General features: G+C 41.5%; 1 protein-coding gene across 3 annotated transcripts in view; it reads left to right on the top strand.

The window, feature by feature from the left end:
• Positions 1-368: 368 nt before the first annotated feature.
• Positions 369-12,283, top strand: part of LOC125240283 (sorting and assembly machinery component 50 homolog A) — a 38,357-nt gene continuing 26,442 nt past the window's right edge. Inside the window, exons 1-12 of one of the 3 annotated variants that reach the window (XM_048148150.1) lie at positions 369-534; positions 2,103-2,228; positions 2,881-3,003; positions 4,289-4,384; positions 5,549-5,633; positions 6,428-6,497; positions 6,886-6,958; positions 7,985-8,077; positions 8,846-8,933; positions 9,086-9,267; positions 9,764-9,916; positions 11,979-12,099. In XM_048148150.1, the coding sequence (XP_048004107.1) occupies positions 514-534; positions 2,103-2,228; positions 2,881-3,003; positions 4,289-4,384; positions 5,549-5,633; positions 6,428-6,497; positions 6,886-6,958; positions 7,985-8,077; positions 8,846-8,933; positions 9,086-9,267; positions 9,764-9,916; positions 11,979-12,099 (1,231 nt within the window). In that variant the 5' untranslated portion in view covers positions 369-513. Of the gene's footprint in view, positions 535-2,102; positions 2,229-2,880; positions 3,004-4,288; positions 4,385-5,548; positions 5,634-6,427; positions 6,571-6,885; positions 6,959-7,984; positions 8,078-8,845; positions 8,934-9,085; positions 9,268-9,763; positions 9,917-11,978; positions 12,100-12,283 lie in introns of all 3 variants that reach the window. The other 2 variants (XM_048148151.1, XM_048148149.1) reach the window with 2 other exon arrangements.

Below are 12,283 nucleotides of genomic sequence, written 5' to 3'. Positions count from 1 at the left end.
AATTTTGGTTTAGGATTGGAATATTAATTAGTACAAGTATTATTTATGCTTCCATCATATCAATTTTGTATCAAAATAGTCGCAATACTAAAAAACTGGTAAAATATAAAACTTATATTATATGATTAATTACCCGAAAACGCTTCTTGAGATGGGACTCTTTGTAATGGAACGTTACTGGTATTGCCAGTTTCAAAAATAAATCAGCTGATTACTTGTAATTTTTATTAATTCTTAATTCATATCACGTTCCTTTGAATAATTATGCGATAGCACAATAAATATCACTTTCCTTTAAATTAAGCACAAAAATGCTGGTTGGCTATTTTTTTTATTTTTCATCAAGTCTTTCAAAGTTCAGTTTGACAGCTTTCAGTATTGCCATGTGTCTCCGCCGATGCTGTGTCAAGTCCACAATATTTATGTAATTCAAAATAAAAATTCTATGTTGCAAAAATAAATACACAACCAGTTTAATCATTCGTAAAGATCAAACTATTCAAAAACTCCAACATGGGGACAGTTCACGCAAAGGTAAAGTTGATATAACTCTATACATTATTTTACGAAAATTGGGAGGTTATTCAGAAATAAAATTTGAAATTGGGTTTAAAAACATGTTTTATATGCTTTTGGCCAATGGAAAATCAACCATTACTGTTCATCGAAGGTACATTACCATATTAAAACGGTGAACTACCATATTTTGTCGTTAAAGCAACTCTAAAAAGAATTGGGGAGCTCCATCTTAGATTCTGCCTTCACTTTCCATCAGGTGTGACTAGGGTCAATCGCCGATTAGTCTAATAGAAAAAGAATGGGACTAGGCCTATGGGGGGCATGGGGGCCAAATATGAAGGAGGATTTTTGAGGCAGACCAGATTTACACAAAAAATACATTTTTACTACAGTGCGGGCTGTATCACACTATTTTGAAGGACCATAGCGGGTCAGATACAGTCCTTTTGTGAGCCAGATTTGGCCTACGAACACTGAACTAGGCCAGAGTTTGGTTTAATAATCTAGTTGAAAGTTGAAGATGAATAATGTCTAATTATAATAAGGATGGTCCTCTCTCTACTTAATTTAACAGATCGTTGTGTATGTATCTACCGTAGGCTTGTGCCGTTTCGTTCGTTGATCGGAGCGCTCCGATCTCGTTCAATCGCTCCCATGAACTAGTTCACTCTTTTAGGTCTTTTGCTCATTTAGTTCAGCCAGACCAGCGACCACTGCGGTCGGAAAGATCAGAACGAATGGGACCAAATAGTGTCAAAATTATACAAATAGTCCACAGATAGTAACATTCCGGGCCGAAAGGTTGTAAGTAACCGAAGTTTAATATGAAAACTTGACTTTTTTTGTTGCTCTGCTAAGTAGCTCTCACTCTCGGTCGGCGCAGTCACACATTCGTTCTCGATCCAAACCGCTCGCGCTCGCCGATCCTATACTGAACTAAATGAGCAAAGACCGATTCTCAGACCACGGAAAGATTCAGTTCATTTCGGTCATTGATGGGATTTTATTCCTAACAGTTCATAGTTCGTGAACGACACAAGCCTAATCTACCGGCATAATTACTTGTGTGGCGTCGAAATAGGATTCATTATTGAAACAGATGTACTGTCTGTAGGTAGTGTATCTAGTAGGTAGATTGTTATTTTTAGATAAGATGGAGCGCCAACAAACTGTTTTACAGTTTGGCGAAACTTTAATGATATGCTTGTGTACATTGTCTATTTTGTTAAATAAAAAAAAAAGTTTTTATTAACCCCTGACCCAAAAACGAAGGGGTGTTATAAGTTTGACGTGTCTGTCTGTCCGTCCGTCTGTCTGTCCGTCTGTCTGTCTGTCTGTCTGTCTGTCTGTCTGTCTGTCTGTCTGTTTGTCTGTCTGTGTGTGTGTCTGTCTTTGGCATCGTAGCTCCCGAACGGATGAACCGATTTAGATTTTGATTGTTTTGTCTGAAAGCTAAGTTAGTCAGGAGTGTTCTTAGCCATGTTTCATGAAAATGGTCCACTATGTTGGGGTTGGGGGTTTTTTAAAAATTTTTATTTTGTGATTAGGTTATTAAGAATTATCCTCAAACCGTTTTTTAACAGGCGGAGCACGGGCAGGGAGACAACGAGGTGCTGGGCAGCAACCTGTTTGAGTTTGGAGTGGAAGAGCCGATGGAGATGGAGGAACCGATCATCCAGCGGCCCAGCATCAAGCTAGGCGGAGTGCGGGTAAGATAAAATAGGTCTTAGGGGACATATTACACGGGCACAATATGCCAGGACTAGAGATGGGCCGAATATCGACATCGCTGAATACGAATATTCGGCCGAACATTCGGTTCAGTTCTTACCGAAACTAACCATATTTTTAAAGGGGATGTTCATTAAAACTATCAAATAATTGATAATGGTTACATATTTATGTTACTATAACTATATTTTTATGATTTAGTGGATAACTAAAACTTAGTTAAAACAATTCTGAACTCTTCTCAACTCTTACGGTTCTCTAACTTTTTTACAAAACAATTGTATTTATATTTTGACGCATACCTATACTACCCTAGCATCCGGTATCCGGACGTATACTGCGCTACTGTCACGTATCCGGCCGGATACTATGCTACTATCCGGTATCCGGCCGGAGACTACGCTACTATCAGGTATACGGCCGGATACTGCGCTACTGTCAGGTATCCGTCCGGTTAGTAAAATGAGGCAGGATAGGCCGGATACCGGATAGTGACCGGATATCATTTGATTCACTAATCAACTAAGATAAACTGGTTACCGTTAGCGGTTTTCGCTCGCTGTTCAAATGTAAAAAAAGTATAAAAGTGCTTTTAGATCTAGGTAAAAAAAAAAAAACTTTTTGTCACAGGCACGAGTGGATCGAGTCCATGTGGACGGTCTGAGTCGGACTAAGGACGATGTGATCCGGGGAGCTGTGGACGATCTATTCCATGCGACGGACTTTGAGGACGTCATACTGCGCGCGCATAAGGTACAGTACAAGTGAAGCGTTTATGGGTGAATCAACTAACCCCCGACGCAAAAACGAAGGGGTGTTATAAGTTTGACGTGTCTGTCTGTCTGTCTGCCTGTTTGTCTGTCTGTCTGTGTGTGTGTCTGTCTGTGGCATCGTAGCTCCCGAACGGATGAACCGATTTAGATTTAGTTTTTTTTGTCTGAAAGCTGAGTTATCTTATAAACTGAAATAGATACCATACACTATAGTAGTGTTACTACTTAATAACCTAACCACAAAATTAAATTTTTGAAAAAACCCCCGACTGCGACATAGTAGACCGATTTTCACGAAACATGGCTAAGAACACTCCCGACTAACTCAGCTTTCAGACAAAAGAAACTAAATCTAAATCGATTCACTGTCACCACACGGGGGCTTAACCTGTCATCACACGGGGGCTTAACATGTCACTACACGGGGGCTTAACTTGTCACCACACGGGGGCTTAACATGTCACTACACGGGGGCTTAACATGTCACCACACGGGGGCTTAACATGTCACTACACGGGGGCTTAACTTGTCACCACACGGGGGCTTAACATGTCACTACACGGGGGCTTAACATGTCACTACACGGGGGCTTAACTTGTCACCACACGGGGGCTTAACATGTCACTACACGGGGGCTTAACATGTCACCACACGGGGGCTTAACATGTCACTACACGGGGGCTTAACTTGTCACCACACGGGGGCTTAACATGTCACTACACGGGGGCTTAACATGTCACCACACGGGGGCTTAACATGTCACTACACGGGGGCTTAACTTGTCACCACACGGGGGCTTAACCGGTCACCACACGGGGGCTTAACCTGTCACCACACGGGGGCTTAACCAGTCACCACACGAGGGCTTAACTTGTCACCACACGGCGGCTTAACCAGTCACCACACGGGGGCTTAACCAGTCACCACACGGGGGCTTAACCAGTCACCACACGGGGGCTTAACCAGTCACCACACTGGGGCAAAATTAAAAGACGTAATGCTTTTGACGACCGGTCTGGCGCAGTCGGTAGTGACCCTGCCTGCTGCGCCGCGGTCCCGGGTTCGAATCCCGGTAAGGGCATTTATTAGTGTGATGAGCACAGATATTTGTTCCTGAGTCATGGATGTTTTCTATGTATATAAGTATTTATATATTATATATATCGTTGTCTGAGTACCCACAGCACAAGCCTTCTTGAGCTTACCGTGGGCCTCAGTCAATCTGTGTAAGAATGTCCTATAATATTTATTTATTTATTTTGCAGGTGCGCCGAGCTCTAGATGCGATGGGATGTTTCCGCGACATCGCAGTCCTTATAGATGTGTCTTCAGGGCCCGGAGCGACGCCTGAAGGCCTAGAGGTGAGTAGATCGCGCTGGGCCCCGTTTCTCGAAAGGTACAAGCCTTGTATTACAAGTGTGTTTGGGCCATTTTTTTTTCAAAGTTGTCCACCCCACTTTTTTGGATTTGGAAATTTTTATGTGTTTTCCACTCAGAATCGCGAGCTCTTTCAATCCTAATAGGAGAAAAAAACTGTCCCAAGGTTTTTTTCCCATTCGGTAACGGAATGGAAGGTTCGAGAAAATGTATGGAAATCTTGGGACATTTTTTTTCTCCTATCAGGATCGAAAGAGCTCTCGATTCTGAGTATTAATCGCGTAAAAAATACCCATGTTACAAAAAAAGTGGGGTGGACAACTTTGAAAAAAATGGCCCGTTTCCATGACAACTCATACGATTTGACAGTTCGCGCACTTGTAATACAATGCTTGTACCTTTCGAGAAACGGGCCCCTGTTGTTCGTTTGTAAAATCCCCACTAATATTATAAATGGGAAAGTGTTTGTGTCTGTTTGTTTGTCCGTCTTTCACGGCCAAATGGAGCGACGAATTGACGTGATTTTTTAAGTGGAGATAGCTGAAGGGATGGAGAGTGACATAGGCTACTTTTTGTCTCTTTCTGACGCGGACGAAGCCGCGGGAAAAACCTAGTATTAAATAAATAAATATTGGGAACACCTTACACAGATCAACTTGGCCCCAAACTAAGCAAAGCTTGTGCTATGGGTGCTAAGCGACGATATACATACTTAAATAGATAAATACATACTTATATACATAGAAAACATCCATGACTCAGGAACAAATATCTGTGCTCATCACACAAATAAATGCCCTTACCGGGATTCGAACCCAGAACCGCGGCTCAGCAGGCAGGGTCACTACCGACTGAGCCAGACCGGTCGTCGCTATTATAAATGGGAAAGTGTGTGTTTCTGTTTGTTTGTCCGTCCTTCACGGCAAAGCGGAGCGACTAATTGTCGCGATTTTTTAAGTGGAGATAGCTGAAGGGATGGAGAGTGACATATACTACTTTTATCTCTTTCTAACCCTCCACTTCCCTATAATAGATGGTGGTAGTTTGTATGCATTCCGCAATTTTCGAATATAACGCGACCGAAGCCACGGGCTAAAGCTAGTGTGGTAACCATTTTAAGTGATGTGAAAATGAGGATTTTGTTACAGGTGACGTTTCAAGTGAAAGAGCTGTCTCGCATCGTGGGAGGTATCAACACCACTGTCTCCGAAAATGAGGGCAATCTCGTGCTAGGTCAGTCTACCTCAATGCGTTTCATGCCTGCAGGGTTATCACATGATTGCCGCGAGAATATAATAAATAAATAAATAAATAAATAAATAAATATTATAGGGCATTCTTACACAGATTGACTGAGTCCCACGGTAAGCTCAAGAAGGCTTGTGTTGTGGGTACTCAGACAACGATATATATAATATATAAATACTTATATACATAGAAAACATCCATGACTCAGGAACAAATATCTGTGCTCATCACACAAATAAATGCCCTTACCGGGATTCGAACCCGGGACCGCGGCGCAGCAGACAGGGTCACTACTGATGTCGCTGCGAGATTGACTACGCATCCTTATGTCAATAATTAGAAGATGTGTGGTATGTCTCGCAACGACATACTCTCGCGGCAATCGTGTATAATCGCGATGACCTTGAATTCTTGAGCCATGCGAGGGTTTCGGATACCTGGGCCATTTTTTTTTTTTTCAAAGTTGTCCACCCCACTTTTTTTTGTAACATGGGTATTTTTACGCGATTAATACTCAGAATCGCGAGCTCTTTCGATCCTGATAGGAAAAAAAAATGTCCCAAGATTTCCATTCATTTTTTCGAACCTTCCATTCCGTTACCGCCATACAAAATGTATGAAAAAATGGTAATGGAGTGGGAAAAACCTTGCGACACTTTTTTTCTACTATTAGAATTGAAAGAGCTCACGATTCTGAGTGGAAACCACATAAAAAATTCCAAATCCAAAAAAGAAGTTAAAACTTTGAAAATATCTCATTACTTCAAATTATATTGCAGGTGTGAAAATGCCAAACGTGCTTGGCCGCGGGGAGAGAATACAGTCAGAATACTCTCTAGGGTACCGCAGTTCTTCTAACTTCAGCATAACTGCTACCAAACCCTACCCACACAAGCCTAGAACGCCTCTGATCTCAGCGCAGGTAAAGATAACATAAGATAAGATAAGGTAACATAAGATACAAGTCTCTAGGGTAATGCAGTTCTTCTAAGTTCAACATAACTGCTACCAAAGTCCAAACCCTACCCACACAAGCCTAGGACGCCTCTGATCTCAGCGCAGGTAAAGATAACATAAGATAAGATAAGGTAACATAAGATAAAAGTCTCTAGGGTACCGCAGTTCTTCTAACTTCAACATAACTGCTACTAAAGTCCAAACCCTACCCACACAAGCCTAGGACGCCACTGATCTCAGCGCAGGTAAAGAAAAGATAAGAGTCTCTAGGGTAACGCAGTTCTTCTAACTTCAGCATAACTGCTACCAAACCCTACCCGCACAAACCTAGAACGCCTCTCATCTCAGCGCAGGTAAAGATAACATAACATAAGATAAGTCTCTAGGGTACCATAGTTTAACTTTAGCTTCACGCCCATTACGGCTACCAAATCTTACCCGCACAAGACTAGGATTTTCTTAAATTTATCAAAGAGGATCGAGTATTATAGAGAGTTACTGTCGAAGTAAAATGTGTAATCACAGTGCATAGACTGCCATCTCTCGACACAGGCTTAAAACTTTTGAACCTCAGTTTTGACAATTTGGCCCATATTCTTAGCTTTATATGTTTTAAAATGTCAAATATTAATATTAGCGCCATCTATTGTGCCTGAGCTGTAAATTCACATTTTTGACACATTTGTTTTGAAGTATGTTGCGATGTGGCTAAGACGTATCGTTTGCCAAATCTAGCGATTATTTACGAATTGGTTGAATCGATTAGGCCCTATGTACAAGGAGGCGCTTAAACAAATATACGATTTCTATCAAATTACTGAAATGTCATTTGAATCGAAATAACAGACTTCCACAGCACTAATAGTTTAAAAATAAAAATGAATGATATATGACATAATAAGTAAATCCAGCCGGCGTATCATGCTTCCAATTTTATCACTTATCCACGTGGATAAGACACCTGTCACTCTCACACTGACATACTTGCCAGAATGTGACGGATGCTTTATCCACATAGATAAGTGATAAAATTGGAAGCATGATACGCCGGCTGCATGATAAATTAATATCGTAAAATACTCACTAACGAAGATCCGCAAAAATGTAACATGTGTTAGATTATGTTTAAAGTAAGCGATATATTGTTTTTAAGTGCTTGATTTTTTTAAATATTATTACAGGATTTTATTTAAAATTTCATTAGGTCGCGCCAGTTTACGTTTTGTGGACGCTGTCATGTGTCAAAAATGTGAACTTACAGCTCCGGGACAATAGCTGAATGTATCCCAAAGGTGTAATGCCATCTATGCCTCCGTACCTTTTTCTGTATGGTACTGATTGCACATTTTTTTCTTAAATTTATAATGTGTTTCTTGTAGGTGTACCAGCAAAACTCTGAGTACCCTTGGTCAGGGTACAGGCTGCTTGATCGCGGTCTATTATTAGGAGTGGCTTTCAACACTTCACCGGCCGTGAGTATTAAAGAAAAATTAGGATTTTTGAGATTCACAATTGGCGTGAGTTGTTATTAACCTCCGACGCAAAAACGACGGGGTGTTATAAGTTTGACGTGTCTGTCTCTCCGTCTGTCTGTCTGTTTGTCTGTCTGTGTGTGTGTCTGTCTGTGGCATCGTAGCTCCCGAACGGATGAACCGATTTAGATTTAGTTTTTTTTTTGTCTGAAAGCTGAATTAGTCGGGAGTGTTCTTAGCCATGTTTCATGAAAATCGGTCTACTATGTCGCGGTCGGGGGTTTTATCAAAATTTTAATTTTGTGGTTAGGTTATAGGTCAAAAGTTTTGATGTTCTCGAATAAAAGGTATTATTACTGCATTACTTCAAAATTTACTAGAATCTTTAGTTATACGAATAACCTGATAAAATTTAATGTTCTTATACTTTTTAGGGTTCCGTAGTCAACTAGGAACCCTTATAGTTTCGCCATGTCTGTCCTTCCGTCCGCGGATAATCTCAGTAACCGTTAGCACTAGAAAGCTGAAATTTGGTACCAATATGTATATAAATCACGCCGACAAAGTGGTAAAATAAAAAGTGGAAAAAAATGTTTTGTTAGGGTAACAGCGCCCTCTTGCAACTGTTGATACTTTTTTTTTTTAAATATTGAACACCTTTATGTACACAGCTTACAATAAATAAATTACTTACTTACTTACTTGACAATAGTCATATATTACTGGTCAGGCTTTACTATAGAAATAAAACTTTTTTTAAACTTGCAGACGAAGCACCAGCTTCAATGGGAGGGCCTGGTTCGAGACACGTCGGTTCTCAGCAAGACTACCAGCTTCAAAATCCGGGAGAGCAGCGGTAAGCATATTTATATTACACGCTCTTTATTTATCCTTGTAAGGCCCAATGTAGAATACTATTATCTCGAGAACTATTTGTTACTGTCTATCGGAATTAAACCAAAGACAATTTTTTTTCATAATTTGATATTTATTTGTCACATCACCCAGGTCCTCAAATGAAGTCTGTCATCCGCCACATAGTCTCAGTAGACCATCGGGACGAGCCGATCTTTCCAACCCGCGGGGCGTGGGTTCAATTCTGCAGCGAGGTGGCCGGTTTAGGAGGGGGCGTGGCGCATCTGAAGAGCGAACTGAAGGCACAGACCAATCACGAGCTAGCTGAGAATGTGGTTAGTTTAAATTTTGAATTTAGAACACTCTAGAACGAATCATAATCTGCGATTGGAATTCATAGAGCAGTCATTTGTTTCTTTTCAAATATCGAACGGTTTGGTACGTGGTGAATTTGAATTTAGAACGCTCTGTTTCGAAGAACGAGTCATTTTCGAGATTGGAATTAATCGAGCAGTCATTTGTTTATTTTCAAATATCGAACGGTTTGAAAGTGAACGTGATTGGAGTTCGATAAGTCATTTGTTTAGTTTCAAATATCGAACGGCCTGGGATGGGGATTGGCGCATCTGAAGAGCGAACTGAAAGCGCAGACCAATCACGAGCTAGCTGAGAACGTGGTCAGTTTAAATTTAAATTTAGAACATTCTAGAAGAATCGTGGTGATTGGAATTCATCGACCAGTTATTTATTACGTTTCAAATATCGAACGTTTTGAAAGTGAACGTTATTTCGGTCTTTCCATTCCAAGATTAACTCAAAATTTCCTTCCAGGTGTTGCAAGTAACGGGTTCTGCTGGAGTTCTCCACGATGTGTTCGGGACAGAGATAGCTGATCACTTCTTCCTCGGGGGCCCGACTACGCTGCGGGGGTTCCGCTCCAGGGGGGCTGGGCCGCATACTGACGGGCACGCTTTAGGCGGACGGGTGAGTAGACAGACAGACAGACGGACGGACGGAATGACAGACAGACAGAAACACGGACAGAAAGACAAATAGACAGACAGAAAGACAGACAGACAGAAAGACAGACAGACAGACAGACAGACAGACAGTCAGACAGACAAGACAGACAGATAGACAGACAGAGGGACATACGGATGGACGGACAGACATACAGAAAGACAGACAGTCAAAAATACATTAGATAGACAGTCAGACAGACAGAAAGACAGACAGATAGACAGACAGACAGAAAGACAGACAGACAGACAGAAAGACAGACAGAGAGATAGACAGAGAGGCAGACAGACGGACATACGGATAGACAGACAGACAGACAGAAAGGCAGACAGATAGACAGACAGACGAACATACGGATGGGCAGACATACACAAAGACAGGGAGAAAGTAGATAACTAGACACACAGACAGACAGACAGACACTGCAGGTGTGTGCCATGTGTTCGGGACAGAGATAGCTGACCACTTCTTCCTCGGGGGCCCGACTACGCTGCGGGGGTTCCGCTCCAGGGGGGCTGGGCCGCATACTGACGGGCACGCTTTAGGCGGACGGGTGAGTAGACAGACAGACAGACAGACAGACGGACGGACGGACGGACGAAATGACAGACAGACAGAAACACGGACAGAAAGACAAATAGACAGATAGAAAGACAGACAGACAGACAGAAAGACAGACAGACAGACAGACAGACAGATAGACAGATAGACAGACAGAAAGACAGATAGACAGACAGAGGGTCATACGGATGGACAGACATACAGAAAGACAGACAGTCAGAAATACATTAGATAGACAGTCAGACAGACAGAAAGACAGACAGAGACAGACAGACAGACAGAAAGACAGACAGACAGACATACGGATGGACAGACATACAGAAAAACAGACAGATAATTAGTCAGACAGACAGAAAGACAGACAAACATACGGATGGACAGACATACACAAAGACTTTCGAAAATAATGTCTTTAGAAAATAGATAACTAGACACACAGATAGACAGACAGAGATAGCTGACCACTTGTTCCTCGGGGCCGCATACTGACGGACACGCTTTAGGCGGAAGGGTCAGTAGACAGATAGACAGACAGACACTAATGCTAGAGGTGTCTTCCATGATGACAGATAGAAGACGGACGGACAATCGGACATACACATAGATAGACAGATAGACCAGTGTCTCAGAATCACGAGTACTTTCAATCTCACTGGGAGACAAAAAGTGTCCCAGAATTTCCATACATTTTTGTTACTTTCCCCTTTTGTTACCCCACACAACATGTACGGAAAATGGTAACAAAATAAGAAAAAATCGTATGGGACGTTTTTTTTAACTACTAGGACTGAAAAAGCTAGTGATTCTGAGTAGAAATAGCATAATTTTTTTCAAAAATATCACATTTCATAAAAGTGGAGAAAAAAAACCGGCCAAGAGCGTGTCGGGCCACGCTCAGTGTAGGGTTCCGTAGGTTTCCGTATTTTTCTCAAAAACTACTAAACCTATCAAGTTCAAAACAATTTTCCTAGAAAGTCTTTATAAAGTTCTACTTTTGTGATTTTTTTAATATTTTTTAAACATATGGTTCAGAAGTTAGAGGGGGGGGGACGCACTTTTTTCCTTTAGGAGCGATTATTTCCGAAAATATTAATATTATCAAAAAACGATCTTAGTAAACCCTTATTCATTTTAAATAAATACCTATCCAACAATATATCACACGTTGGGGTTGGAATAAAAACAAATATCAGCCCCCACTTTACATGTAAGGGGGGTACCCTAATAAAACATTTTTTTCCATTTTTTATTTTTGCACTTTGTCGGCGTGATTGATATACATATTGGTACCAAATTTCAGCTTTCTAGTGCTAACGGTTACTGAGATTATCCGCGGACGGACGGACGGACAGACAGACATGGCGAAACTATAAGGGTTCCTAGTTGACTACGGAACCCTAAAAAAGAAATGCTCAAGACAAGAATTGAATCTTAATTGTAACATTTTTTTATCGTTTCTCTTTAGATGTACTGGGCCAGTGGCGTACATCTATACACGCCGTTACCCTTCCGACCGGGTCGCAGTGGGCTTGGGGAGCTGTTCAGATCCCATGTCTTCATCACTGGCGGCTGTCTCGCTTCACCAGGTTAGTAGATCTATATACTGTCCCATTTACTCTTCCTTATGAGAAGTATAAGTCATTTATTCAGCAAATAGACCACTGGGGCACGTTTGAACGTTTACATTGGGGCAGGTTGAAACGCTTGAAGAAACCCAGACCTTCTCACTCTTCCTTATCATCCCCCTTGCGTTATCCCGGCATTTGCCAC

Source organism: Leguminivora glycinivorella, chromosome 27 (assembly GCF_023078275.1).
Source record: "Leguminivora glycinivorella isolate SPB_JAAS2020 chromosome 27, LegGlyc_1.1, whole genome shotgun sequence".
Classification (NCBI taxonomy): Eukaryota; Metazoa; Arthropoda; class Insecta; order Lepidoptera; family Tortricidae; genus Leguminivora; species Leguminivora glycinivorella.
Note: the sequence above shows the minus strand (reverse complement) of the source record. Positions and strands in the feature narration are given on the sequence as shown.